Below are 26,599 nucleotides of genomic sequence, written 5' to 3'. Positions count from 1 at the left end.
GAAATGAAACCACCTATCTATTTCCATGGTCAGCCATTGGAAGAGGTTCAATCTCTTGAACTTTGAAGCCTCACCATCAGCCATGACCGCCCCTGAGCCAAACATTTTGCAAAGCGCGGTCTCCAATGCCGGCTGCAGTCTGAGCCTCCTCTTTCATTCCCACGAATGTTGGGGTACGACTGTATTATTTTAATTCATAATCTTGTTGCAAACTTTCATACAAAGCCTCATTCATAAACTGGGATGTGGGGTAGTGTGGAGAGGAGATTAAGACAAATAATTTTGAGAAAATTCATGGAAGGGATAAAATAGAGGAGAAAACAGACGATAAGAAAGCTGGGAGAGGAGTGAAAGGAAAAAGAAAAGGGTAATAAGAGGAGGGAGAATCAAGGGAAGGGAAGTGAAGACAGATAATAATAGGCTCAGAGGGAGGCAGAGGGAAGGGCTGGAAAGGTCAAAATTACAATATTTGGCATACATCAAGGAGATAGCCTAAAGACATAATACACTAACATACTGTACATCACAATTTCATGGTAAAAAACCACAATGCCTCTGGCCACTTTCGAGGGCGGAGGCATAAAAAAAAATTCCACAGCGACAAGACCGAGTCTGCTCAGTGTCCTATCTCCTTTCTCGCCGATCGGCACATTGTTACTAAACTTTGGCGGCATAATTAACAATGTCTCACAATTATGCTAATAACATCTAAAATTTCTCATTTTCCCAACTCTTTATTCTGTTCGGCCCAATTGAAAGTTGACTTTTCTCAAAGTGTTTGCCATGCCAGATGATGTTATACCTTTCTGGCGGGAGGAGCTTCAAGCCCAACATAAAGAGGATTGTTGTTGAACTCCCCATTCATTATATTTGTCATGAGTTTGAGTTTGAGATTGTTATTGTTGTTGTTGTTGTTGTATGGCTCTCCCATCATATAATATTAATATACCATTCAATCATCTTCAATACCATCTTCCATCCATACCATCATGGATATCATCATGAGTACCATCATAATACCATCATCATCATAATACCAATACCATCATCATAATACCATCATGAGTCCAATACCATACCATCTTCAATACCATCAATTCAATATACCATTCATTCAATTCATCATTCAATCATCAATATGGTATAATATAATATACCATTCAATTAATATACCAATATAATCCCCCCCCCCCCCCTTCCCATGCCTCCTCCCCCCGGGCCCTCTCCCTTCCACACATCTCCCTGCTCTCGGATGTTGTGTTTGTGTGCTTCCCCTTTTCTCCCCATCTTGTCTTCCGCTCCCTCTTTTTGTGTATTTTGTTTGTCTGGTCGATTTGTTTGTGAAGTAAATGTTAGCTCTTTCACAAGCCTCGATTCAGTATACAAAAAAAAAAAAAAAAAAAAAAAAATCCCATCACATGTCATTGTCAAGTATATCCATCAGTTATCACGATTTATTTTTGTATACAATGCCAAGGATTGTGGAAGAGCTAGCACATATAATGAATCACAACTGACATGAGGTCATTGAAGAAAAGGAAGAATTTCATATCAACTGCGATGATGGACTCCATGACCTTGCTGATTATTGCAATTTAGCTGATAGGTCTGTGGTTAAGGGGATCAGTTTTTGATATTTACTATTAACCACGTTGAGAGTGGGCAAGGTGGGAGCTGTGACGGCGGTTATAAATATATTGTTTGGTATTGCAAAGCTTAGCCTGGTGTTGGCTTAGCGGTTAGGGTGCCGGCTTGGGATCCTAGGATCCTGGGTTCGAATCCCGGTCGATCGCTGAATTAACGCCAGGGGGGTTGACTCAGCCTGTCATCCTTCCGAGGTCGGCAAATTGAGTACCAGCTTGCTGGGATGAATGATCCCGGTGTGTACCCCGGTTTAGAATAGGTACACCATATCCCTGCGCATCGTAAGAGCGTGACAAAGGGTTGGCATCAGGAAGGGCATCCGGCCATAAAAACATTGCCTCAAAACAGGGAACCATGATTGTCATGGGGCCCGCAAGGTTAACCCCCGCTCTAGCGGGGAAAATGGCCTTAAAACGATCATTCATTTATATATTGCAAAACATAATTGACACATCACTTAAACTTTTCTAATGATGCTCAAGAGAAGAGGATCAATAGCGACCATTCTGCTAGAACAACCAAACACCCATTCTGATATGGAAACACCCATAGATGAAATCAAAACTGGCTGTTTTGTTCTGCATCATGTATCCAAGTTCCAAATCCATACGGAATGAAGACGCAGTCTTGCTGGAGAAAGCTAAAAAGTGTCAATTCTGGTCTGACGAAGAGTCAACACCTGAAAAGTCAGCTTCTTCTTGCTTCCCACAAAGGTTAGTGTACCTCGATAAAAGTCATGTTGATTACAACCATTGTTCTTCCCAATCCCCACAGATGTATAAACAGTCACGTGAAAAAGTAAGTACACCCCTTGTAAAGTTTTGACTTTTTCAACATATTTCAACATACAGCTATTTGATCTTCATTTCAACAATATTGATAGATAAAGGTGATATAATATAACAAATATCATGAAACATTTACATTTTGTAGTCCATTGTATAATTTAAATAAACATAAATGCAAATTTCGCATGTGGAAAAAGTAAGTACACCCCTACATTTATCACTACTTCAAATACCTAAAATTAGAATCAGGTGCACCAGCTCAGGTGCGAATGATCAGAACATCGTTAGAGAGGATCTTGGAGGAACCTGTCTTATTTAAACCTCAGACATTTAGTTTGGTTTGCTCTTTGTTGTTGAAGTGTGCGGCGTCACCATGCCTAGATCAAAAGAGCTCTATGAGGCCTTCAGTAAGAAGGTTATAGATGCCTATGAGTCTGGGAAGGGATTTAAAAAGATCTCCAAACAATTTGAAATCAATCATTCGACTGTCTGGAAGATCATCTACAAGTGGAGAGGATTCCAAACAAATGCCAACTTGTTCAGGCCAGGCCGCCCCAGCAAGTTCAGCCCGAGAGCAGACCACAAGATGCTGAAAGAAGTCTCGAAGAACCCCAGAATGTCATCACGGGACCGACAGGTAGCTCTTGCCACTATTGATGTCAAACTGCACGAGTCTACCATAGGGCTGTCAACCGAGCCGAGACCGGGACGAAATCCCGGCGGTTTCGGCTTCGAGACGGTCTCGGGACGGTCCCGAGATAAATTGATTAACGCAATTTCTCGGTAAAAAAATCCCGGTTAAAATTCCAACTTCTTGCAGATATTTTCCATAATAGAGGCATTTATTGAGCCTTGCTTTCATTACTCTGCTTCTGCACAAGCATCATTTTTCGCAAGTGCAGCTGAACTGACACAAACGATGATAGATAAAGTAAACTCACTGTTCCAGGATTTTCCCCTCGTCAACAAACAATGCACTGCAAACGAATCCGAATTCCGAATCCGGATCTTCACCAACATCTAATCATGTCGTCCTTGTCACACACGCTGCATCTCCACAAAATTTCGTCCGAATCCGTCCACAACTTTTTGAGATATTGTGTTCACAAACAAACGGACAAACGGACAAACAGACAGGAGTGAAAACATAATCTCCATCGACCTTTGATGGCGCAGGTAACGAAATCAGGATAAAGGTCACAATGAAAATCGGCCTCATCGCGGCTTTATTTAAACCGTTGAATCCTTCCGCTGTATCACTCCGCCTCGCCCCGCCCCGCTGCGGTCACGTGTCCGTCCTTGGAGACGAGTTACGGAATGTGGTTGCTATGGTCTTTTGCACATTAATATCGAGGGACTCGCTCGAGGCCCCGTGATTGGAGGGACGATGCTTATTTAGATTAAAAACACGTTTATAACGGATTATTCTACACACAATGTATTAATACAAGTACAATACATTATGTAGTTTTATGAAATGAGTTTTTGATGAACGTTTATGTTTTAATTGCAACGCTAAATCTATAAATTGTAAGAATCCCTCGGGGTTTGGTTTGACGGTTTGAATGTGAAAGTATTTTGGTTATCTTATCTCCACTTTAGGCCTGATAAGTTGATTACGTTTACTTTAGTCACAGAGTCAAAATAAGGAGGGGGGGGGGGGTGATCACTACACAGCCTGCTTTATAATTTACTAGCAGAAGTACCCGGCATTGCCGGGCGGGGGAGGGGAGGGGAACGGGGGGGGAGCGAGCCCCTTGGCGATCACAACTCACAAAATGATAATGAAACTCCAACCGGGACTCGAATATGCCTGGGCAGAAACATTTTCTCCCTCTCTCTGACATTCCGAGCAAGAAATTACACGACAATACAAACTGTAATGAGATAACCCGGTCCCATTGGTGGCCGATCATCTGCATGTAGGCGGTGTATTTTATTTCATCCCGGTAAATGGAAGCTAAGTCGGAATTTAAGTACTCAACATCAGAAATGAATTTTTTTCATTGTTGTTTATATATTGTAATGAAATTCCATTATTTTAGAAGCCTTATTATTTATTATTATTATTATTTTTATTTTTATTTTTTCTTTGCCGGGAACCGAGCCGACCCGAGATCCCGTTATGAACATTGAAAATTTATCGAGACGGTTCCGAGACGGGATTTTGAATCTAGCTAACAGCACTAGTCTACCATTATAAAGAGGCTGCACAAATTTGATCTACATGGGAGGTGTGCCAGGAGGAAACCTTTGCTGTCCAGAAAGAACATCAGGGCAAGACTAAAGTTTACCAATGAACTCCTAGGCAAAGACCAGCACTTCTGGAACAATGTGCTCTGGACAGATGAGTCAAAGGTAGAGCTATTTGGCCACAGTACCAGAATACATGTTTGGCGAAAACCAAAGACAGCATTTGACCACAAGAACCTGATACCAACTGTAAAGCATGGTGGTGGAAATATTATGGTTTGGGGCAGCTTTGCTGCATCAGGGCCTGGGCAGCTTTGCTGCATCAGGGCCTGGGCAGCTCACCATCATAGAATCCACTATGAATTCTTCATTGTACCAGAGGGTGCTCGAGGATAATGTGAGGCCATCTGTTGGAAAGTTGAAGCTCAACCGAAGGTGGACCTTGCAGCATGACAATGACCCTAAACATACCAGTAAATCCACCAAGGAATGGCTGAAAAGAAAGAAATGGAGGGTTCTGGAATGGCCAAGTCAAAGCCCGGATCTAAATCCCATCGAGATGTTGTGGGGGTATTTGAAACGAGCTGTGCATGCAAGAAACCCCTCAAACATCGCACAGCTGAAATAATTCTGCATGGAGGAGTGGGCAAAAATTTCTCCCAGTCGATGTCAAAGACTGGTCGACAGTTATAAGAAACTCCTACTTGAGGTTGTTTCTGCCAAAGGGGGCAATACCACCTATTAGAGCCAAGGGTGTACTTACTTTTTCCACATGCGAAATTTGCATTTATGTTTATTTAAATTATACAATGGACTACAAAATGTAAATGTTTCATGATATTTGTTATATTATATCACCTTTATCTATCAATATTGTTGAAATGAAGATCAAATAGCTGTATGTTGAAATGTGTTGAAAAAGTCAAAACTTTACATGGGGTGTACTTACTTTTTCACGTGACTGTATTACAGGGCCCAAATCAAGATAAAAATTTAGAATAATCGAAAAGATTAATGGATTTTGCTGTGCCAAAAACTCTTCTGCAAAATGTCTCACCAGTTCTGAAACACAAAAGTGAATGAAGGTTCCAAACTGTGGAAAACTTTTTTTTCATCTCACTAAGGTAGCTTTGCTGGTAATGCTCCGGAAGTGGATGCCAAATGCCCGAAAGATACACACACTTGTCTCAAAGCTGTCTAACCTAGGTTCAAATCCTGACCCAGCTATAAACTCTCATCCGAGTGTTTCACGTGCAGCGTGATAAACTCTCATCCGAGTGTTTCACGTGCAGCGTGATTCACCAGTGTGTGTGCAGTCCCTCGGATGGACGTTAAACGGGCATCCTTTCTGCCGGGATTAGTTGGTGGACGTTAAAATATCCCACGGTGTCTTTCGCAAAGAGTAGGCAAGCTATCGTTAGAATTATGAACCAATCACAATTTTTTGCCCTAATCTACAGAGGGCATTTCCGTGTCCAGCCGAGCCCTCAGCCAATGATGGTACCCTGCAGTATTGTCCTGGGTACGAAGGAATAAGAAGAAGTGAGCTGTGTTTTCTTGTTTTGCCATGCCTGACATGTCAAAGAGGCTTATCTTCTACTCCTAATTCCAACAACTGTCAGTGCCATTCTTAATGCTGCATTCATTCTTCATTTTGATGATCCTTCTTTGAAGAGCATTTTGAGATTTAGTTTGACATGAAAAGTACTATGTGAGAGGTAAATTGATCTTCCAAATAAAATTTTCTCAAGAAGTTGCAAAGCAGTTCAAAACTTCTTTGCACATTTTCAGGTGGGAATGCAAATTGGCAATGTACCTGCTATTGTAAATCTGTAAAATATTCTCAAGTCAAGTGCCATATATTGTTGCGTTCTGAGATCGATTGGGTTGTATAGACTCTAATGCAGATTACTCAAATCAGCCCCTGCCCCCAAAAATTGTCCTTACCAAAAACCGTCACTATTTAAAAGGTGAATCATATACATCATCACAAACCATTAAATAACACCTGCACAGAGATAATTCAAATAAAAGGATCAGAGAAAGGCACCGACAGTGATAACAATGCAAAGTTTACATGTAAATAAGCGAGTAGTGCAGATAGAGTAGAAAACACGTTTCAGCATACCTGCTGCCAGTCAAGAGTTTGATGGTGGCACCGACGGCTAATAAAAACACCACTGTGCGAAGTATAAACACCGTCCGCAGCCGAGACACGTTCGCCATGGTGCTGCACTTCAGCTCATACTAACCATCCTGCTACAGATATATAGGAAGGGATCAGGGGAGGAGGAGGTGCAGTTTACCTGGTAAACTGGTCTATCCTGCCCTGGAAGATGCCATTGATCAGAACTTCAAAGAAAAATGCAATAAAGTAAACATTATTATTTTTGCTTTAATCTGAAAGAACTGCAAGAGGCAAGAAATACACCACAATGGGAGGGGGAAGCCAAAATTATCTTATGAATATTATTAACACTAGAACTACCAGCCTCACCCACCTACCAAATAGCTCAAAAATCTTTTTGTCCACGAGCCCTGGCCGCCGTGACACGTTTACTGTATAGCGTGAATACCATACACTGTCTGAAATAGAATGAATGATCGAACGAATGAAAAAATTGGAAATTTTACATGCACTTCCTGCTTAGCAGATTCGGCACACAGAGATGAAATCTCATCGAAACATGTATTGATAATAACTTATCTCAAATTACAATTCATCAATGCTGAACCCATGTGTTTTATGCAATACATTTCCTTAGCGGTCAGATTGACCGCAGTGGCGGTTTTAGGTATAATAGCCTGTAACTCAAATGTGGTTGAGGTCAGGAGGTCAATATTTTGTATGAATATTCAACACCCAGAATCAAGAAAAGTCAAGGAAAATCAAAACTGTGAACAAAAAAATTACTCATAGTCAGCTACCAAACATGTGCTTGCGGTCAGTCAAATTGACCGCTCCGGGGGTTCTCGTGTTAATATACCGTATTACACACGAGCGTTTCTACCCAATTATTTAGTAACGTGGTGCACAATTGCATGATTACTGAAATGCCAAACAAAATGTTGTTATTCGACTGCATTATTTTTGGTCTTGCACCCTCTGTCCTCTCTTGGCTCTACCCCACCAAGGTTTCTGCAGGTCACACACGGTCTGCCAGTAGTACTGTTCTTGTTAAACTCCAAAAATCCCAGCTCACCTCAACTCATTTGTTCCTCTTTTATTTCACATGGGAAACCATCCTTCCCCATGGTTTCACATGTGAGACTCCCATTCTTCTATCCAGGGCTTCAGCTGTTGACCACTACCTCATGTTGTTGACCACTACCCCCATCCATACACATGATCTCTTATACACCCACATGGCTTGATTGCCAAGTACTCCCCTTTTACAGGTTATTGTGATTTCATATATATTATGTTTTAGTGAATATGAGTTATTAGGGGAGGGAGGCCATAGCCCCCTAGAAGATACAGCCATGGGGAGTACAGCTTAGTTTTCGGGCATGGTCACTATTCCGCATGGCCAGTTTGCACTGGATCTGGTTGTCAGTTTCTGAGAAGATTTTTGAATGAAAAACCAATATTTTGGGCAAAACCACCTTTGACACCCTTTAAATGACACCCTTTAAGCTGATCTGGATAGGGAGCACAACCTCATGAGACCTTACTGTCCTGATGCAATGCACCAAATTTAGTCCATATCTGTCATGTATGCAGTGCAAATGTTCACCATTGTATCCCTACACCGGGACCGGGTTGTATCCCTACGCCAGAGCTCGGATGGCGCTGCTGTGAATCGGGCCTTGATCGGCAGAGTGAATAAACGCGTACGACAATTGATCGCAGTTTGTCGAGATACTTTACATGGCGACGAAGGTAAACATCTAGACCATGACATCTTTCGGCCATATCGATGAATTCGACCCTCATGAGGGGGATTTTGACACGTATTCTGAGCGGTTGTCTTTCTATTTCGAGGCGAACGGCATTGCGACCGAAGGCCGGATGAAGGCCGTCTTCCTGTCCGTTTGCGGAGGTGAGACGTTCACACTCGTTAAAAACCTGATTCGGCCTCGGACAATCCAGGAGCTCACGTATGCAGAGCTCAAGGCCGCTTTGAAGGAACATTGCAACCCATCTCCTTCAGTCATCCTGTGCCGGTTTAATTTTTACATGTGCAGACAGCAGCAAGGTCAGTCGATCGCAGACTTCATTGCACACCTCAAAAAACTGTCACATCTGTGTGAGTTTGGGGACACGATCGATGACATGCTTCGTGATTTGCTGGTGGTTGGCATGTCCGATGACCGCACTCGTAGACGCCTGCTTGCTGAGAGAAGACTGACGTTCCAAAATGCCAGAGACACCGCCATTTCCATGGAAAGTGCTGAACGCAACGCTACAAGCATCGGTGCCACTCGCTCATCTGGTACCAGCCCTGCTGTGAATCGGTTGGATCATGTTCAGCCACAACGTTGGAACAAGGCTCCTCGTCAGAAGCCAGTGCAGTCTCAAACCCACAACAACTGTTTTCGGTGCAACGGAAAGCACCCTCCGGAGACGTGTCGGTTCAAAGATGCCACCTGCCATTTCTGTTCGAAAACTGGCCATATTGCTCCAGCTTGCATCACTCGCAAATCGGGAAAAGGAAAAGCTGCTGACAAGATTCATCAGTTTATCGGTTCGGAGGAACCCGAGCTTGACCAGGTGAGCTCTGTTTCCGACAACTCAGAATCGTATGACCTGCTTCATATTGATTCTCACCATAGGCGGGACCCTCTTCTTGCCAATGTTGTCGTCAACAATCGACCATTGCAAATGGAGGTCGACACTGGTGCGGCCGTCTCGCTCATCAGCCATGCTGTTTTCACAAACCTGTGGAGTGATGCTGACCGACCCCATCTGAAACCTACTACCTATGGACTCTCCACCTATACAGGTGAGAAGATTGTTCCCTGCGGTACATGTGATGTCACGGTGGGCTACGATAACCGTGAGTTTCACCTACCCCTGATCGTCATTCCTGGAAAGGGCCCTTCCTTACTCGGCAGGAGCTGGTTGAGCATAATTCGACTGAAGTGGGAAAGCATTCATCAACTCCGGGCAGCCAACGTTTCTCCTACCGCAGCATACACACTCAAAAATGTGCTGGATACGTACCCGGATGTCTTCAAGGATGAGCTTGGAACCTTGAAAGGACATACGGCTAAACTCAGGGTTGACCGGGATGCCAATCCTATATTTTGCAGGGCTCGCCCAGTCCCTTTCGCCCTGCGTGAGCGGATTGACAAGGAACTGGATCATCTTGAAAATCTGGGGATCATCGAGCAAATCCAGTATGCCGAATGGGCGGCGCCCATCATTCCGGTCATAAAATCGGACCAGTCCATCCGCATATGTGGAGATTATAAAATGACCGTGAACAGGTGTTCTTCATTGGATAAATATCCAATCCCGAGGATCGAAGACCTCTATGCTCGTCTCACGGGAGGCAAGACTTTTACGAAACTCGATCTCAAATCCGCCTATCTACAGCTCTGCTTGGACGAGAATTCGAAACAGTATCTTACCATCAACACGCATCGTGGGTTGTATAGGTACCACCGACTTAGTTTTGGAGTGAAATCTGCACCTGGAATTTATCAGCGTGTCATGGACAGTTTGTTTGCCGCCGAACGCAACGTCGTTTGTTACCAGGATGATATTCTGGTTACTGGTCGTACGGACGCGGAACATCTACAGAACCTGGAGAGAGTTCTGAAGAAGATTTCGGACTCCGGCCTACGTTTGCGTCGAGACAAGTGCAAGTTTATGGTGCCATCAGTCACGTACCTGGGTCATACGATTGATGCCGAGGGTCTACACCCGACAGATGAGAAAGTCCGAGCTATCAAGGATGCTCCTTCTCCACGAGATGTGACCGAATTGAAGTCATACCTCGGTTTGCTTCAGTTCTATGGTCGTTACATCCCGAATGTGACCGACGTTTTGGGCCCCCTTTATCGGCTTTTGAGGAAAGGAGTCTCCTGGAGCTGGGGGTCTACTGAACAATCAGCATTCCAGACCTCTAAGGATCTGCTCAAATCGTCCAATGTTCTCGTTCATTTTGATCCAGAGAAGGATCTTGTGCTGACATGCGATGCCTGTCGGTATGGAGTGGGGAGTGTATTATCGCACGTGATGCCTGATGGTACGGAAAGACCGGTTGCATTTGCATCCAGAACGTTGTCCCCGGCAGAGAAAAACTATTCCCAACTTGACAAGGAAGGATTGGGAATCGTTTTCGGCGTCGGCAAATTTCGCCAGTACCTTCTTGGACATCATTTCACGATTCGCACTGATCACAAGCCGCTGATCAGTCTGTTTGGTCCAACTAAGGCGACATCTGACACACTACCGCCCAGGATCATCCGCTGGTCCCTGTTTCTCGCTGCTTATGACTACACCATATGTTATAAGCCCGGTTCGTCTATCACAAATGCAGATGCCATGAGTCGGTTACCCCTTCCAGAATCCGTTGATGATTCGCCTACACCAGGATCCATTATCGCACTGATGGATCATCTGGAAGATTGTGCTGTCGATTCCGGCCAGATCCGCACTCATACTCGACGAGACCCCGTTCTGTCCAGAACTGTCCAGGCTGTACAGCTTGGATGGCATTTGCTACCTGAGGGTGACCCAGATTTTGCGGCTTTTAAAGCACGTAAAAACGAACTCAGCGTGGAAAATGGTTGCCTACTCTGGGGATGTCGTGTCGTGATCCCGAAAAATCTGCGTTCCAGGGTCATGGATGAAATCCATGACTGTCACCCCGGGATTGTGAAGATGAAGTCACTCGCCAGAAACTATGTGTGGTGGCCGAATCTTGATGCCGATATCGAACATCATGTTCGACATTGTTACCCCTGCCAGAGCACCCGGAATACACCTGCGAAAGCGCCACTGCATCCCTGGGAATGGCCCAGCGAACCGTGGCATCGCCTACATCTCGATTATGCCGGGCCTATTAACGGCAGCATGATTCTAATAATTACGGACGCGCACACAAAATGGATTGATGCCTATGTGACGCGTGGTACTACGTCAGCCATTGTCATCGAAAGACTCAGACGCTGTTTCGCCACTCATGGTCTGCCCAGGATGATCGTGAGTGATAACGGTTCGTGTTTTTCCAGTACCGAGTTTGCCAAGTTCACACGTCGGAACGGCATCAAACATAAGTTTGTCAGCCCACATCACCAGGCTTCAAATGGCTTGGCCGAACGATCCGTGGGAATCATCAAATCCGGATTGCAGAAACTTCAGGAGGGAACCCTGGAAACAAAGTTGTCTCGTCTCCTGTTCAAATACCGCATCACGCCACAATCAACAACCGGTGCAGCTCCGTCTGAGTTATTGATGAAACGACACTTGAGATCGACACTTGACAATCTCAAACCAGACATATCATCAAATGTTTATCAGAGCCAGCTTAATCAAAAGTTGGTGCACGATAAGACGTCCAACAGTCGATGTATCAACATTGGAGATCCAGTGTTTGCCCGAAATTTTGGTGCAGGTGCGACGTGGCTACCGGGAGACATCATCGAGAAGCCAGGTCCACTGTCCAGTGTGATTCGCCTGCAGGACGGCCGCGAAATTCGTCGACATCAGGACCACATAACCTACCGTCACTGTGAGTCGATGGAGCCTGTAGCATCGTCACAGTCAGGACAACAGTTCGACCCACCACTGCCGGAGATCGTCGTGGCCGCTCCAGCCGGCTCGGATGCCCCGAAAACCTCTGCAAATGCTACACCCTTCGTGGAGACCAAAGGAATCACCTCGGACTCTGTATCCACTGGTACACCGCGACCCAAAGGAATCACCTCGGACTCTGTATCCACTGGTACACCGCGACGCTCAATGCGTGAGAGAAAAGCACCCGACCGGTTGAATCTTTGAAGATGTTTTTTTTTCACGTTGACACATGTTCTATTTTCACGTATTTTCATTATTCTCATAACCGTTTGCACACATATTTTCACATGGTTTGGAAATGTTGCTTTTGAAATGTCAATTCTGGAAATCTAGCACGTATTGCTCTTGGTAATTTTGGACTTAAAGGGGAGGATGTCATGTATGCAGTGCAAATGTTCACCATTGTATCCCTACACCGGGACCGGGTTGTATCCCTACGCCAGAGCTCGGATGGCGCTGCTGTGAATCGGGCCTTGATCGGCAGAGTGAATAAACGCGTACGACAATTGATCGCAGTTTGTCGAGATACTTTACAATATCATTCAGGTAGTTGTGGAGAAGATGTTTACATGAAAATGAGGGAATCAGAGAGGAGGTCCACGGCCCCCTTTCTGGGGGAGATGCGACCATGAGTGTAGTGAAAATGTATCAAAGTTGAACCCAGGTGTGATGCTCACTTAAACCACTGAGAGGCGTCTATAAGACCTCGGACGTCCGCGACTCCGGGCCACTTCTGCGACATTTACTCTATGACATGTACCAAATGCAATGTACCAAATTTAGATGATTTAGATGCAATGATTTAAATTTAGATTTAGATGCAATGTATGATGTAGACTCGGATGGTAAGTACATGCAGATATTCTAGGCTTGCTTGCATTGACTAATATTATCGATCCTTCCTATATGATGCCACGATCCTGATATATATATTGCATGATTGTATTCTACAGGATGATGCCAGAGATCTGATTGTTATTAAACCTACCTATGGGACAAAGTAGTGGACTTGATTGATTTCTACAACAAGGAGCACAACAAGGTTAGAGCACGGTCCCGATGCCTTGTGACGAGTTTGGTCTGGATCTCTCTGGCAGTTTCTGAGAAGATATTTGAATGAAATGTTTTATTTATGGGAATCTCCCCAATCAAGGCATGAAGCCACTCTAGGTCTGGGGCTAAGGGAAAGTTAGGAAAGATTAGGATAAGCAAAAACAAAATAAAAATAAATAAATAAAGAAAAAATAACAAGAAATCGTCCAAGACACAGGAACTAGCAGAAGTCAGGTAAAATGTCTTTCAATCCTGACAAGTCTCACACCCTCACTTTGTCACTCTGAAAAGACCATCTGGACAACCCTCCCATTTACTTTCTCAACAATACTCTCGAAGAAGTTCTGTCACTCAAGCTTTTGGGTCTCACTATCAGTCATGATCTTTCCTGGGAAAACCACATTTCCAAGCTGGCCTCCAAAGCCAGTCGCCGACTGGGCATCCTCCCAGTGTGAAGTCCTTCCTTGGTACCTCTGAGCACCTCACCACATACAAAGCTTTCATCCGCAGCTTGATGGAGTACTGATCTCCCCTCTGGGCTGGTGCTCTTGCCTCTCACACCTAGCTCGGCTTCACGCTGTAGAAACCAAAGCTTTCAGGATAATTGGTATCTCCCGTGATGATTCTGAGGGTCTCCAACTCGCTCACCACAGGCATGTTGGTGGGTTTTCTGTCTTCTCCCGACTCCTCTCTGGCCTAGCTCCCCCAGCTGTCAGTGCTATGTCCCTCAAATATTCCTTCAGGACACACAAGATCTGTCAGAAACCCTCTTCTGGTGAAACTGCCAAAATCAAGACTCTTTGCTCACCTTCACTCTTTCATTCTTCTTTTCTACTGACTCTGGAACAAACTCCCACACTCTTCAATCCCACTCCTCCCTCCAGGTCTTTAAAACAGCTGTTCACCACTATCTCTTATCTATCCAGGGCCCCCATCCAAAACTTTGATCTTTTCTAACCCCGTTAATACACCCCAAATCCACCTCTATCAATCTCCGACTTCATTCATGAAATTCCTAGTAGTGTTCATTTGCTTTATACCGTGTGCCCCTTCCCCCACCCCTCCCCTATCCCTTCCACAGATCTCTCAATGTTCCTGTTCTCTACTGTTGTTGTGCTTGTGTGCTTCTTTCTCTCCCCCTCTTGTCTCCCGCTCCCTTTATTAGATGTTTTATGTGTCTGTTTATCTTTTTTATGTTTAATGTTAGCTCTAACACAAGCCTCGATTTTGTATACAAAAAAAAAAAAAGAAGTGATTGGAGTTTATGTTTTCACCCCTGTCTGCCAGTGTGTCTGTCTGTCTATGAACAAGATATCGCAAAAGGTTGTGGACTGATTCGGACGAAATCTGGCAGAGAGGTAATGTATGTGGCACCGACGAAATGATTAGATTTTGGTGAAGATCCGGATTCGGATCCGGCTACTATAATTACTCCCGCCAGGGAGTAATGCATTCGATCGTGTCCGTCCGTGTGTGTGTGCATATGTGTGTTCGTATTTCGTGTGTTTGTGAACAACATATCTGGAAAAGTTCTGAACGGATTTGGGTGAAAGTTGGTGCGATGATTGCCCCTGGGATAAGGAAGAATTGATTAGTTTTTGGTGAAGCTCAGGATATTATTCCGTATCCAGGAATTTTTTGAAGGATTTTTTACCATTGGAAGATAGGGCTCAGCAGCGGCCACCCACGGCGGGAGTATGCACTCTACTGAGTGGGGTACCAGTTTTTTTTATGCGATTCTTCACCATTGGGAGATAGGGCCAAAAACTATAGCTAGCAGGATATCTCAAAAAGATACGGACGGATTTGGACGAAACCTGGTGGGCAGGTTGGGTGTGTGACAAAGACGAAATGATTCGATTTTGGAAAAGATCTGAATATGGATTCGGATACAATAATTATTTAATTTTTAAGTGATTCTTCACCATTGAGAGATCTGGCGAAAAGGGATATATAACCTGATATTTAAAAAAGTTATGGACGAGTTATGACTACACTAGGTGGATGAGTTAGTTAGGTGACAAGAACAAGCCGATTAGATTTTGGTTCAGGTCCGAATGAAGATCCGTCCTATCAGTGGGATACAAAACATAAACTGTTCAGCCTGGCGGAGGTATGCTCTCTACCGAGTGCCGTTCTAGTTTTACTAGTAATAGGCTTCCGCAACCATTCTTGACCATGTTTTGTAACGACGCCCAAAGGTCCTCACTTTTTCACCTTTATTCGTTTTTAAATTTGTTTTCTCCGCAACCTCTTGAGCGATTGACATGAAACTTTAACATAGGAGCACCGACCTGTACGCATGGGCTGCAGGTTCTTTCACATATCAGGTATAACAGACTTGGCCTAGAGAGGCCTTGTGACTAAGTATACAAAACAATTGGTGCAAATATAGCCTCCACGTCCTGCCATGCACATTCCAATCGTTTAGATTAGTAACTTAAGGCGGTTTTAATCTTTAATAATGGCACGGGCAGCTCTGGCAAGTGTGCTATCAAATTGTGGAAATGAAGTTCCAAAGTATAGTTTATATGGGTGTTGGGGTAGGGTGGGCGGTGGGGGAGGGAGATGGAGGAATATTGCGATGGAGGATTGGGACCAAGAATTATCAATATTTTCACCTGGTTTGTCTCCAAAAAAAAACCCCCCAAAAAACGATAAATGTGTTATGTTTTGTGAACATACAAGAACAAGTGTTATGACCTCAAAAATCAATGTTAAAATTATTCCAATTTCAATGTACCTCTTTACACGTAGTGTTCAGAGCAGCGTCAACAGAATGCTGTGCAAGTATAGAGTTAACAATCGCTTCTGTCTTGGTTCAGGTTACCTCAGAATCAGGGAATGTCTTCTTCAACAAGACAGATGTTCAATCCATTGACTTGAAACTATGCATTGTGACGCCCAGCAGTGTGAAATGCAAAATTACCCTTTGCTGCAGTAACAGCATCCTCTGATTTGTTGCATGGTTTTACAAAATAATCTATCAATTTTGCTGATGAGGATGATGAGCTCTACTCGAACTGCTTTTTTGTGCTTGGCCGAATTGACATGCAATTGTCAATCAACAGTACCTTTATTTACCACAGACGTACGTACCACCTGCACATACCAAGGTTCCCATTCCTCTCGACCACGTCAAAAACACAATCATTTTGTCGTTAGTTCTGTAGTGAATTTACACTTTCGTTTTGGCATTGTAAAGAAGAAAATCAAACAAATGTATACGGTATAACGGTACGGACTCAAAAAAACAATGAATCTCGGACTGAGAACACGACTGCACTCTCTCACTGTGAGGTTGGACAGGAAGAGGAAGAGTTGGACAAGAAGTCAGTGTCGATGTTCGAACATGTCCATTACGCCATGACGGAATAGTACAGACTTCTACCAAGCTGTCCTGGTCAAAACATTACACAACTGCATTTCATCACCGCAAGAAAATGTACAAAAATAGTTTAACCATTTAAACAAGGTAGAAAAGTATCCCAAATCTTAAAATGGCAAAATCCCGGACTTTTGAGATATATAAAAAACCCGGCTGGACGGAACTTCAAAGACCAAAAAGGAGAACATGTCCGGGAAAACCCGGACGTATGGTAACCCTACATGTGACAAAACTTTCATGAGAGTATTTTAAAGTTATCTCTGGCTCATGAAGTTTATGCATTTAAATAATTGGCGATCATTGCTTAATTTAAAGTGTACATTATTTAATACAGCTGAAGCCACTTTTTGCATTAATGTACATGCACTTCTTAATAATGGGTCATCCATGGTGAATGTTTTTTCTTAAGTACACAAATATGGCACCAAGTTTTGAAAATTCTCCCGACACACATCCCCCCCATGGCCACCTACCATTTTCCAAAATATTTTCTCTATCCATTCCTCCCAACTTCCTGCCATCCCACCATGTCTCCTTTTTTAAAGTTGTAATGTATATTATATACATGGTATAATAAATAGATAGAATAGGGAAAATTAGAATAGGGGAAAAAAAGAAATAAAATAGGGAAAATTACAATTAATTCAATCAGACAAGAAATGACCGCTGCCTCAATCACCCCCGTAAAAAAAAATAAACAAGAAAGAGCAATCAGACTGCAGACCCTCGCCAGGACGTGTTTTTAGTGGTTTTTAAGGCTTTTGTGTAAAAACAAATATGGCGGCCGAACCACGTGACCGATGACATCATTATTTTTTTTCCTCCACCAATTTATCTCTGGATGACGCTCAACAAATTTCATCTTGATCGGATGAAGTTTTGTATTTGTCGAATTATGATGTCAAAATGGCGGCACCTCTGACATCATCATTAACATATTGCTGCGGTTTTGAGAACCCTCACTTGTGTAAATAAATTCAACATCATTAAAGGTTAAAGGTAGCACCCCTAGTTAGTCCACAAGCAACACGTAGGCCACCATAGGATTCCAGTTATTTCATTACTATGTGTTTTAGATAAGGCCGTTTCCAATAGTTGAATCTGTGTTGTGTCAATCAAATAAGAAGTAGGCCCCATTCCGTTCAGTTTGCAATCTCCCTCTCCAAGCGATGCCATTACATGCCCTCCAGTCTGCCCATGGCCCCTCCCAATTTGTTACGCGCCTTTGTTAGCAGCGTTCGCTGCCTTGAGCTGGAGCTCGCTCAAACGCCGCCATAAGCCATGCGGTGAGGCCCGGAAAAAGGGGGCGGAACGCCAGGAAGAAGGTGTGGCCACGTCATCCAGCCGTCAAAGGCGGAGCCAGTAAGCCCTAACCAGCCAACCAGGGCTGAAGTGACATCGCCGACAGGCGTGGCTTTCGGCTGGCGGAGCGATCGCTTGGTTGGCTTATATAAGCGAGCACAAAGCCCTTTCACATGACTTGTTGGAGGCGCACGCGTTGTAAGAGGACTTACGCGGAGAAGGATTGGTGCGCATTACAAAGGACTCACTCGCTGGCGCTGTTAAGAGGACTGCTTAGAGGACTTACGCGGAGAAGGATTGGTGCGCAGAACTCGGACTTGGTCGGGAGAGTGCGCTGATCAAAGAACTTGCCAGCGAGCGCATTGCATTGGCTTGAAGGAGAGATACGGCAGCGCTTGTTAAGGACTCGCTGGGAAACGCGCTTTGCATTGGACAATTGGGAGAGTGCACCTTTATCAAAGGAGGACTTTGGAGAGAGGGCGTTTGGCACAAGTGTGCACATATTACGTACGCAGGACACCAGCTTCCCCCCGCTATATAAAACTGTCCGGTCGCGCTCAACTACACGCGGAACTGCCTGCCGGGTTTCGTCGCTGTACCGGAGCCTGGACCCCATCGCCGGACCCTCTACCTGTTCCACCCTACCATCTAAAATCCCTGTGTGAGTGTGTATGTTTGTCCTGGGTATTAAGTTAAGACTGCCATAAGACTGCCCTGTGTGCTGCTTCTTCCTCTTCCTATCCTGTACATTCTTTTGTTTCCTCTTCTCCTTCTGTACAACAACAACAACATGCATTTTAAAGGCCATTTTCCCTGCTAGAGCAGGGGTTAGCCTTGCGGTCCCCATGACAATCTTCTCAATTTTGCCCTATTTTCTGCATCTCTCCTTGTTAACCCCCTTGCCCGCATTTCTTCTTCCACCATCTTTAGCCAAGTCTTTCTCGGTCTTCCCCGTCCTCTACTTCCTTCTACATTCATTTCCATCACTCTTCTCAACCAGTCGCTTTCATCCTTCCTCAACACATGGCCAAACCATCTCAACCTGTTCCTCTTCACAGCATCAATCACAGGCTCTATTCCCATCATCTTTCGCAATTCATCATTTGTCTTCCTCTCTCTCAACGATACTCCGCAAATCCGTCGAACCATTCGCATTTCCACCCTTTCCAACCTTCGTTGCTGCTCTACGTTCATTACCCATGTCTCGCTCCCATAAATCATAACACATCCTTCTGTACATGTGTAATAAATTGCCTTATTCTTTCTTGGTTTCCTCTTATCCGATCGCATCCGTCTTTTCTTCCATTGGGTAAACGTGGCACGATCGGAACCGCTATAATCGGGTCTAGTCACTTTGTTAACGGCTTGCTTTATGGCCGGTGGTAGTACTTAGGTAATTGGACTAAGACTCGACCAACAACCCTACTTACCACCGACCGGAAGGAACGTTATAACCCCCAGGCCTCGGGTCGGCCAGATAACAAGACAAGGGGATTAACCCCCCCTTGATAAGGGGAGAGCCGACGTCTGAGATCCGTAACAATATATTATTCCCCATAGAGAGTTCTTTACAATGAGCCATGCCTTAATTTTTTCGATGTGGCACTTTCGGAGATAGAGGTGCAACGTTTTTCGGTTTTTCCTAGATGGCGCCCATACCACGTGACCTATGACATCATAATTATTATTTTAAAATTCTGCAGGTGGAGGTGCACCTATGGTGAAAATTTCCTGTCAATCGGACCAATGGTTGCAGAGAAAATCATATTTATTCTGTACGAACAAACAAACAAACAAATGAAAAATCACTCATAGAGCGACACTTGGCAAAACAGAACAAAGTAGAATGGCACTTAGTGGAGCATCCTTTTGACCTCAAAAATAATTTGTGGTAGAATTCAGTGACCTGATATGCAAATCGTCTTCAAAGTTTAATTTAATGGGATGAAAATTGACAATTTTAGAAATTTGGTCTATGTTGACCTTTTGGCCTATGTTAACCTCAAAAATAGTTGGTGGTTGGTTTCAGTAAGCTGATATGCAAATCATATTCAGATTTCAAGTCAATCGGATGAAAATTGAGGATTTTAGGAATTCGGAAAAAGTGGTTGAATCCAGTAAGCCGATAAATAAATCCTCTTCAAATTTCAAGTCAATTGGATGAAAATTGAGGATTTAGAAATTCAAAAAAGTAGTTGACCGTTGGCCTATGTTGACCTTTTGGCCTATGCCGATCTCAAAAATAGTTGGTGGTTGGTTTCAGTAAGCCGATATGCAAATCCTATTCAAATATCAAGTCAATCAGATTAAAATTGAGGATTTTAGAAATTTGAAAAAAAGTGGTTGACCTTTGGCCTATGTTGACCTTTTGGCCTCAAAAATATATCGGATTTTGTCGGACCACGAACTCTACCGTTCGGTGAAGTTTCGTGAAGATCGGTTTAAAATTGTGACCTGTAGGCAAGTATAAGTGAGCGGACAGCAAACACAAACAAACAAACAAACCCGGTGATCAACATACTTGCAAAAAATTTTTTATTTTTTTGCCAAGTAACAAACAAACAGACTCAAATGCAATAACCTCTCCTCTAGCGAGGTTAAAAATTGTGTCCTAGTTAAGAAATGTATAACCTCCAATTTTTTGAGCCCTTTCATCTTAAGCAAGAATAAAATGATTCCTTTTTTATGTCGTGGTATTCTTTTTAATCACTGGCTGCTTTGCTAGTTATCCACAGTCAGCTCCGCCACAGTACGTAATAAATAGACGGCTGCGAAGTTGTTTTTACATTTGACCCTAAATTAATGTTTGGGTGGCGACCGCGGAAATGCACACACATCACATGTGCAGTTCGTGCGTGAAGCGTGAACCACGCACGTCGACATGTTCCAGGACAAGTATAACATTCGAATTAAAAAATAAATAACTGTCTGATCGAAGCAACCAATGCTGAATTAAATCAATAATGCAAGACATGTGATTAACCACCAACATAAACATATTAGAACATACACATGTGTCGTGGTGAAGAAACCTCACACCCTCCCTCACCAAACAAGCCCAACCAGTGTCGCTTGCCTACCTCCAACCTGGGATCTCCAATCGCTAATACCGTGCCTTGCTGTGCACAACAATCGATGATACAGACGTTGTTCGCCAACGCGAAACGGAAAGCCGAGCGGGTACGACTCGAGAGGCAAAGTGCGCTGGTTAGTCGGTTCACTGAAATACACCTCTATTACAGAACCGACGTGAAAATGAAACTACAACGTTTAACACGCCTGATATTCTTATTTGTGAGATAGATGAGTAAAATATAGTTGTTGTTTTTTCTTTTTAATAACGTTTTTATCGCGCGAGTAAACAACATTACCTACATTAGATCGAGCACATCATGCAAAAGCTACGGAGTCGCCATGTTGTTGTACACCGCACCTTTCCTATGCCATCTCCAGGCATTGCAAATCGTCATTGCTGGGCACCGAAGGGGGCTCGGCAGTGACGCACGCTGAAAGGGAGTACTCAGTTTTCACTCTCGTTGTTTGTTTTCTTTCTTTCTTTCTTGTTTTCCGGCAAGTATGTTGATCTGTTCGTTTGTTTGTCTGTTTGCAGCACTACGTCTACACCGTTGCACGTAGAATCGCCAAACTTTGCACACGTATTTGTCTTGCCCTCTAATATACTGTGCCCAAATGATGACGTCATCGGTCACGTGGTTCGGCCGCCATCTTGGAAAAACCGAAAAACTTTGCACCTCCATATCACCGAAAGTGCTGAATAGAAAAAATTGAGACATGGCTCATTGTAAAGAACTCTCCATGGGGAATAAAATATGTTAATGATGACGTCATAGGTCACGTGGTTCGGCCGCCATCTTGGAAAAACCTAGCACCCCCATATCTCCGAAAGTGCTGAATTGAAAAAATTGAGACATGGCTCATTGTAAAGAACTCTCCATGGGGAATAAAATATGTTAATGATGACGTCATCGGTCACGTGGTTCGGCCATCTTGGAAAACCCGAAAAACTTTGCACCTCCATATCTCCGCAAGTGCTGAATAGAAAAAATTGAGACATGGCTCATTGTCAAGAACTCTTTATGGGGAATAAAACATGTTAGAGATGACGTCATCGGTCACGTGGTTCAGCCGCCATATTTGTCCTAAATGGCCGATAAAAAAGTACATTCTGGCAAGTCCTCGGTCTCTGACCGATTTTTCATTTGTTTGTTTGTTTGTTTGTCCGGGCGATATCTCAACCATCCTTTGATCTAGGAAGCTGAAATTTCGGCACAATAGTGAGCAAGTCCTTTGCCAAAAACGGTATTTTTGTTTTTTGTTTAATCAATAAATTGAGGAGTTATTTAATTATTAGCGATTAATTAAGTACTTATTTAATTAATCCAATTTCCTTTCTCTCTGACCATTAACTCAAGCACCTTTTGAGTTAGGAAGCTGATATTTGGACATGCCAATGATCAGGTAATTTGGCTGCAAAGGCTATTTTTGATTTATTAATTAATCAATGAATCGATTAATTATTTAATTATTCGATTAATGACTAAAAATTTTTTTTTTTAAAGTTACAGATTCTGATGAAATGGTGGTGGTTTTTGTGTTCTATCACTGAATTAATTAATAATTTAATTTTTTAATGATTATATTATTTATTTATTTTCATTATTAATCATTTATTTATTTTCTTTCTCATTTGGCCAATATCTCAGGCACCTTTTGAGCTCGGAAGCTAATATTTGGACATGAGTGACCAAGTGATGTGGCTATCAAGGATATTTTTGATTTATTGATTAATAAATTAATCAATTAATCGATTAATTATTTAATTATTGAATTAATTACTAAAAAAAAAAAAATTCAGTTACAGATTCTGATGAAAGGCTGGTGGTTTATGTGTTCTGTGACCGAATTGATTAATAATTTAATTTTTTAATGATTAGTATTTCTTTATTTTTATTATTAATCATTTATTTATTTTCATTATTAATCATTTATTTATTTTCTTTCTCATTTGGCCAATATCTCAGGCACCTTTTGAGCTGGGAAGCTAATATTTGGACATGGCAGTGACCAAGTGATGTGGCTATCAAGGATATTTTTGATTTGATTAATCATTTAATCGATTAATTATTTATTGATTAATCAATTAATTATTTATTGATTCATCAATGAATTATTTAATTTTTTATTAATGACTTATTTAATTAAATTTCTAAAAGATACACCTTCGGATGAAGCACTATTGGTTTAGTTATGCTATTAGCCAATTGATTAAGAAAATATTTTGTGATAATCTTTTATTGATTTTAATTATACAATTAATCAATCAATTAGTGGACACCTCTCCCTCCCAATGCAGCCTCAATGAGCTGCACTGCGGTATTGCCGGGCGCCGGAGGCGCCCCGGCAATGCCGCGCTGTAGGATATTTAATTATTTGGCATGGGGGCGGTGTACTTTGAATGTATCTGTACTTGTTCTTAAATAATATTAATAAATCTAATCATTTCTCCTCAGAGGAACAAGCTTTATTTACGGACGATTTGTAGATATTCATCAGTACAGACTACAGTGGCAGTGCTGTACTGCATCTCTCTCAGACCGTCATGTAACGTTTATTTTGCCATCTCCAAGTGAGTCCGAGTACTGTAATTATGGCTGTTTCCCGCCTTCTCTGAGGTGTGGGTTCGATTCCCTTGCTCATTTGGAAATTTTCACTTTCCCCATTTGAACGTTGCGCTAAACGAGGAATCCGTAAGGTTTTAAGCCGCTACCGTCGACCACGGTGCAATCATTATAATCCGTGCATAAGCTTTGAAATGTAACCAATGACCACAGTGCGATCCTTGTAATGCGCCGAATCTCCACGTTGGAATCCGTGCATAAGCTGTGAAATGTAACCAATGACCACAGTGCGATCCTTGTAATGCGGCGAATCTCCACGTTGGAATCGCCGCATAAGCTGTGAAATGGAACCAATGACCACAGTGCGATCCTTTTAATGCGTCGAATCTCCACGTTGGAATCCCTGCATAAGCTGTGAAATGGAACCAATGACCACAGTGCGATCCTTGTAATGCGGCGAATCTCCACGTTGGAATCCCCGCATAAGCTGTGAAATGTAACCAATGACCACAGTGCGATCCTTGTAATGCATAGAATCTCCACGTTGGAATCCGTGCATAAGCTGTGAAATGTAACCAATGACCACAGTGCTATCCTTGTAATGCGTCGAATCTCCACGTTGGAATCCCCGCATAAGCTGTGAAATGACACCAATGACCACAGTGCGATCATTGTAATGCGGCGAATCTCCACGTTGGAATCGCCGCATAAGCTTTGAAATGTAACCAATGACCACAGTGCGATCCTTGTAATGTGTCGAATCTCCACGTTGGAATCCCCGCATAAGCTGTGAAATGGAACCAATGGCCACAGTGCGATCCTTGTAATGCGTAGAATCTCCACGTTGGAATCCGTGCATAAGCTGTGAAATGTAACCAATGACCATAGTGCAATCCTTGTAATGCGTAGAATCTCCACGTTGGAATCCGTGCATAAGCTGTGAAATGTAACCAATGACCACAGTGCAATCCTTGTAATGCGTAGAATCTCCACGTTGGAATCCGTGCATAAGCTGTGAAATGACACCAATGACCACAGTGCGATCCTTGTAATGCGGCGAATCTCCACGTTGGAATCCCCGCATAAGCTGTGAAATGTAACCAATGACCACAGTGTGATCCTTGTAGTTGTAATGCGTAGAATCTCCACGTTGGAATCCGTGCATAAGATTTGGGTCCCGTCACCCGTGGCTCTGAGCTTGGTTTTTAAAGATGCTTACAAGACGGAGTACATGAAGGCGAGGTCTGAGAGAGCAGGAATAAAACCGTCCAAGCTTCATAGAGGCCTCGTGGGTTCTTCACACCAGGTAGCACCATGAACGTGGCCCAGGGCAGCGTAGGCAGCGACCCGGTGATCCTCGCCACGGCCGGGTACGACCACACGGTGCGCTTCTGGCAGGCTCACAGCGGTGTTTGTACTCGCACCTTGCAGCATCAGCACTCTGTATCCTCCTGAAAGTAAGGTGCAGATGGGTCTTGGTTGGTTCAGTGCAATAGATTGGTGTACAACCTTCGATATGTCTGCCTTGGGTTCGATTCCCGACCTGACTATAAACTCTCGCATCACAAGGTACTCCGTCCTTCGGATGGACGTTAAGCTCGGTGTCCTCACTGCTAGCATTTGCTGGTGTAGTCAGGTTCACTATGTTAACAAACATAATTTCTTTCAAAATTTTGGGATTAGCAAACCTGTACATTTATGGAATCTTCAGAGCATGGAGAATCTGAAAATCAATGTTGGCATTTGCACAGACACCTGCATGGCCGCCATTTTGGATTTTGAAAATGGCCGCCAAAAATACATATTTTGCGCGATCTCGGCTTCTAGTCAACCTAGAGACTTAATTAAATATGCTAATCCTATGTTTTCTGGGTCAAGGAATCCAATAAAGGCCTCAAAATAGTGCTCAGGATTATAGAAAAGCAACAAACAAAGGTATTTGAAAACCATTGTCTTTATATTTGTGATATAACTGTATTACATAATACATGATATTGCAAGTCCTTTGAAGTTATAGGTTGTTATAGGAAGTTATAGGTAGTATCAGATTGAACTATAAGTCCTATACACAGGATCTACGAGGTCTATACCGTTCAGGAATATGCTTTTACAGATCTTCGTCACTGTCCTGAGTGTCATTTTCGCAAAGGTTTCTACGCAAATGTAAACATTAATTTTTGGATTCCTCATGCTCTGAATATTCCAAAAATGTATAGTTTTGCTAATCTACCAAAATTTTGAACGAAAAAACATAGTGAACCTGACTAGTGGCCGTTTGTAATGCATTTGGGAAAGAACACCGTTCAAATTCCCATGGTGCCTTTCGCGAAGAGCAGGTGAGGTATCGCAGGTAAGGTATCGCTGCATCCTAAACAAATTACAAATTCCTGCTTAAGTCGGTTCCAGTAAAACGTGCCAGTTCGTGAAAGTTGGTGATAGTAGTTGTAGTAGTTATAGTGGTTGTAGTTGTAGAAGTTATAGTGGTTGTAGTTGTCGTGGATATAGTTGTAGTAGTTATAGTGGTAGTATTTATAGTGGTAGTAGTTATAGTGGTAGTAGTTGTAGTGGTAGTAGTTGTGGTTGTAGTAGTTATAGTGGTAGTAGTTGTAGTAGTTATAGTGGTAGTAGTTGTAGTTGTGGTAGTAGTTATAGTGGTAGTAGTTGTAGTAGTTATAGTGGTCGTAGTTGTAGTAGTTATAGTGGTCGTAGTTGTAGTAGTTATAGTGGTCGTAGTTGTAGTCGTTATAGTGGTAGTAGTTGTAGTCGTTATAGTTGTAGTGGTAGTAGTTTTAGTGGAAGTAGTTGTAGTTGTAGTAGTAGTAGTAGTTGTAGTGGTTGTAGT

The 26,599-nt window shown here is 43.0% G+C and overlaps 2 protein-coding genes across 14 annotated transcripts in view; one reads left to right on the top strand and one right to left on the bottom strand.

The window, feature by feature from the left end:
- HEXD (hexosaminidase D) overlaps positions 1 to 21,302 on the bottom strand; it is a 111,331-nt gene extending 90,029 nt beyond the window's left edge. For 3 of the 13 annotated variants that reach the window (XM_078785330.1, XM_078785332.1, XM_078785337.1), the window contains exons 1-3: positions 21,199 to 21,302; positions 16,723 to 16,828; positions 6,754 to 6,884 (exon numbers count right to left, since the gene is read on the bottom strand). In XM_078785330.1, the coding sequence (XP_078641456.1) occupies positions 6,754 to 6,851 (98 nt within the window). In that variant the 5' untranslated portion in view covers positions 6,852 to 6,884; positions 16,723 to 16,828; positions 21,199 to 21,302. Of the gene's footprint in view, positions 1 to 6,753; positions 6,885 to 7,130; positions 7,212 to 16,722; positions 16,829 to 21,167 lie in introns of those variants that run through there. The other 10 variants (XM_068127054.2, XM_078785335.1, XM_078785331.1 and 7 more) reach the window with 9 other exon arrangements.
- Positions 21,303 to 24,866: 3,564 nt separating this feature from the next.
- The window catches only part of MLST8 (MTOR associated protein MLST8), a 31,716-nt gene continuing 29,983 nt past the window's right edge, over positions 24,867 to 26,599 (top strand). Inside the window, exon 1 of the mRNA XM_068127034.2 lies at positions 24,867 to 25,200. Within this exon, the coding sequence (XP_067983135.1) occupies positions 25,072 to 25,200 (129 nt within the window). The 5' untranslated portion in view covers positions 24,867 to 25,071. The remainder of the gene's footprint in view (positions 25,201 to 26,599) is intronic.

The sequence above is a fragment of the Myxine glutinosa genome, chromosome 10 (assembly GCF_964187855.1).
Source record: "Myxine glutinosa chromosome 10, kmMyxGlut1.1, whole genome shotgun sequence".
Lineage (NCBI taxonomy): Eukaryota > Metazoa > Chordata > Myxini > Myxiniformes > Myxinidae > Myxine > Myxine glutinosa.
This window is presented reverse-complemented; position numbering and strand designations above follow the sequence as displayed.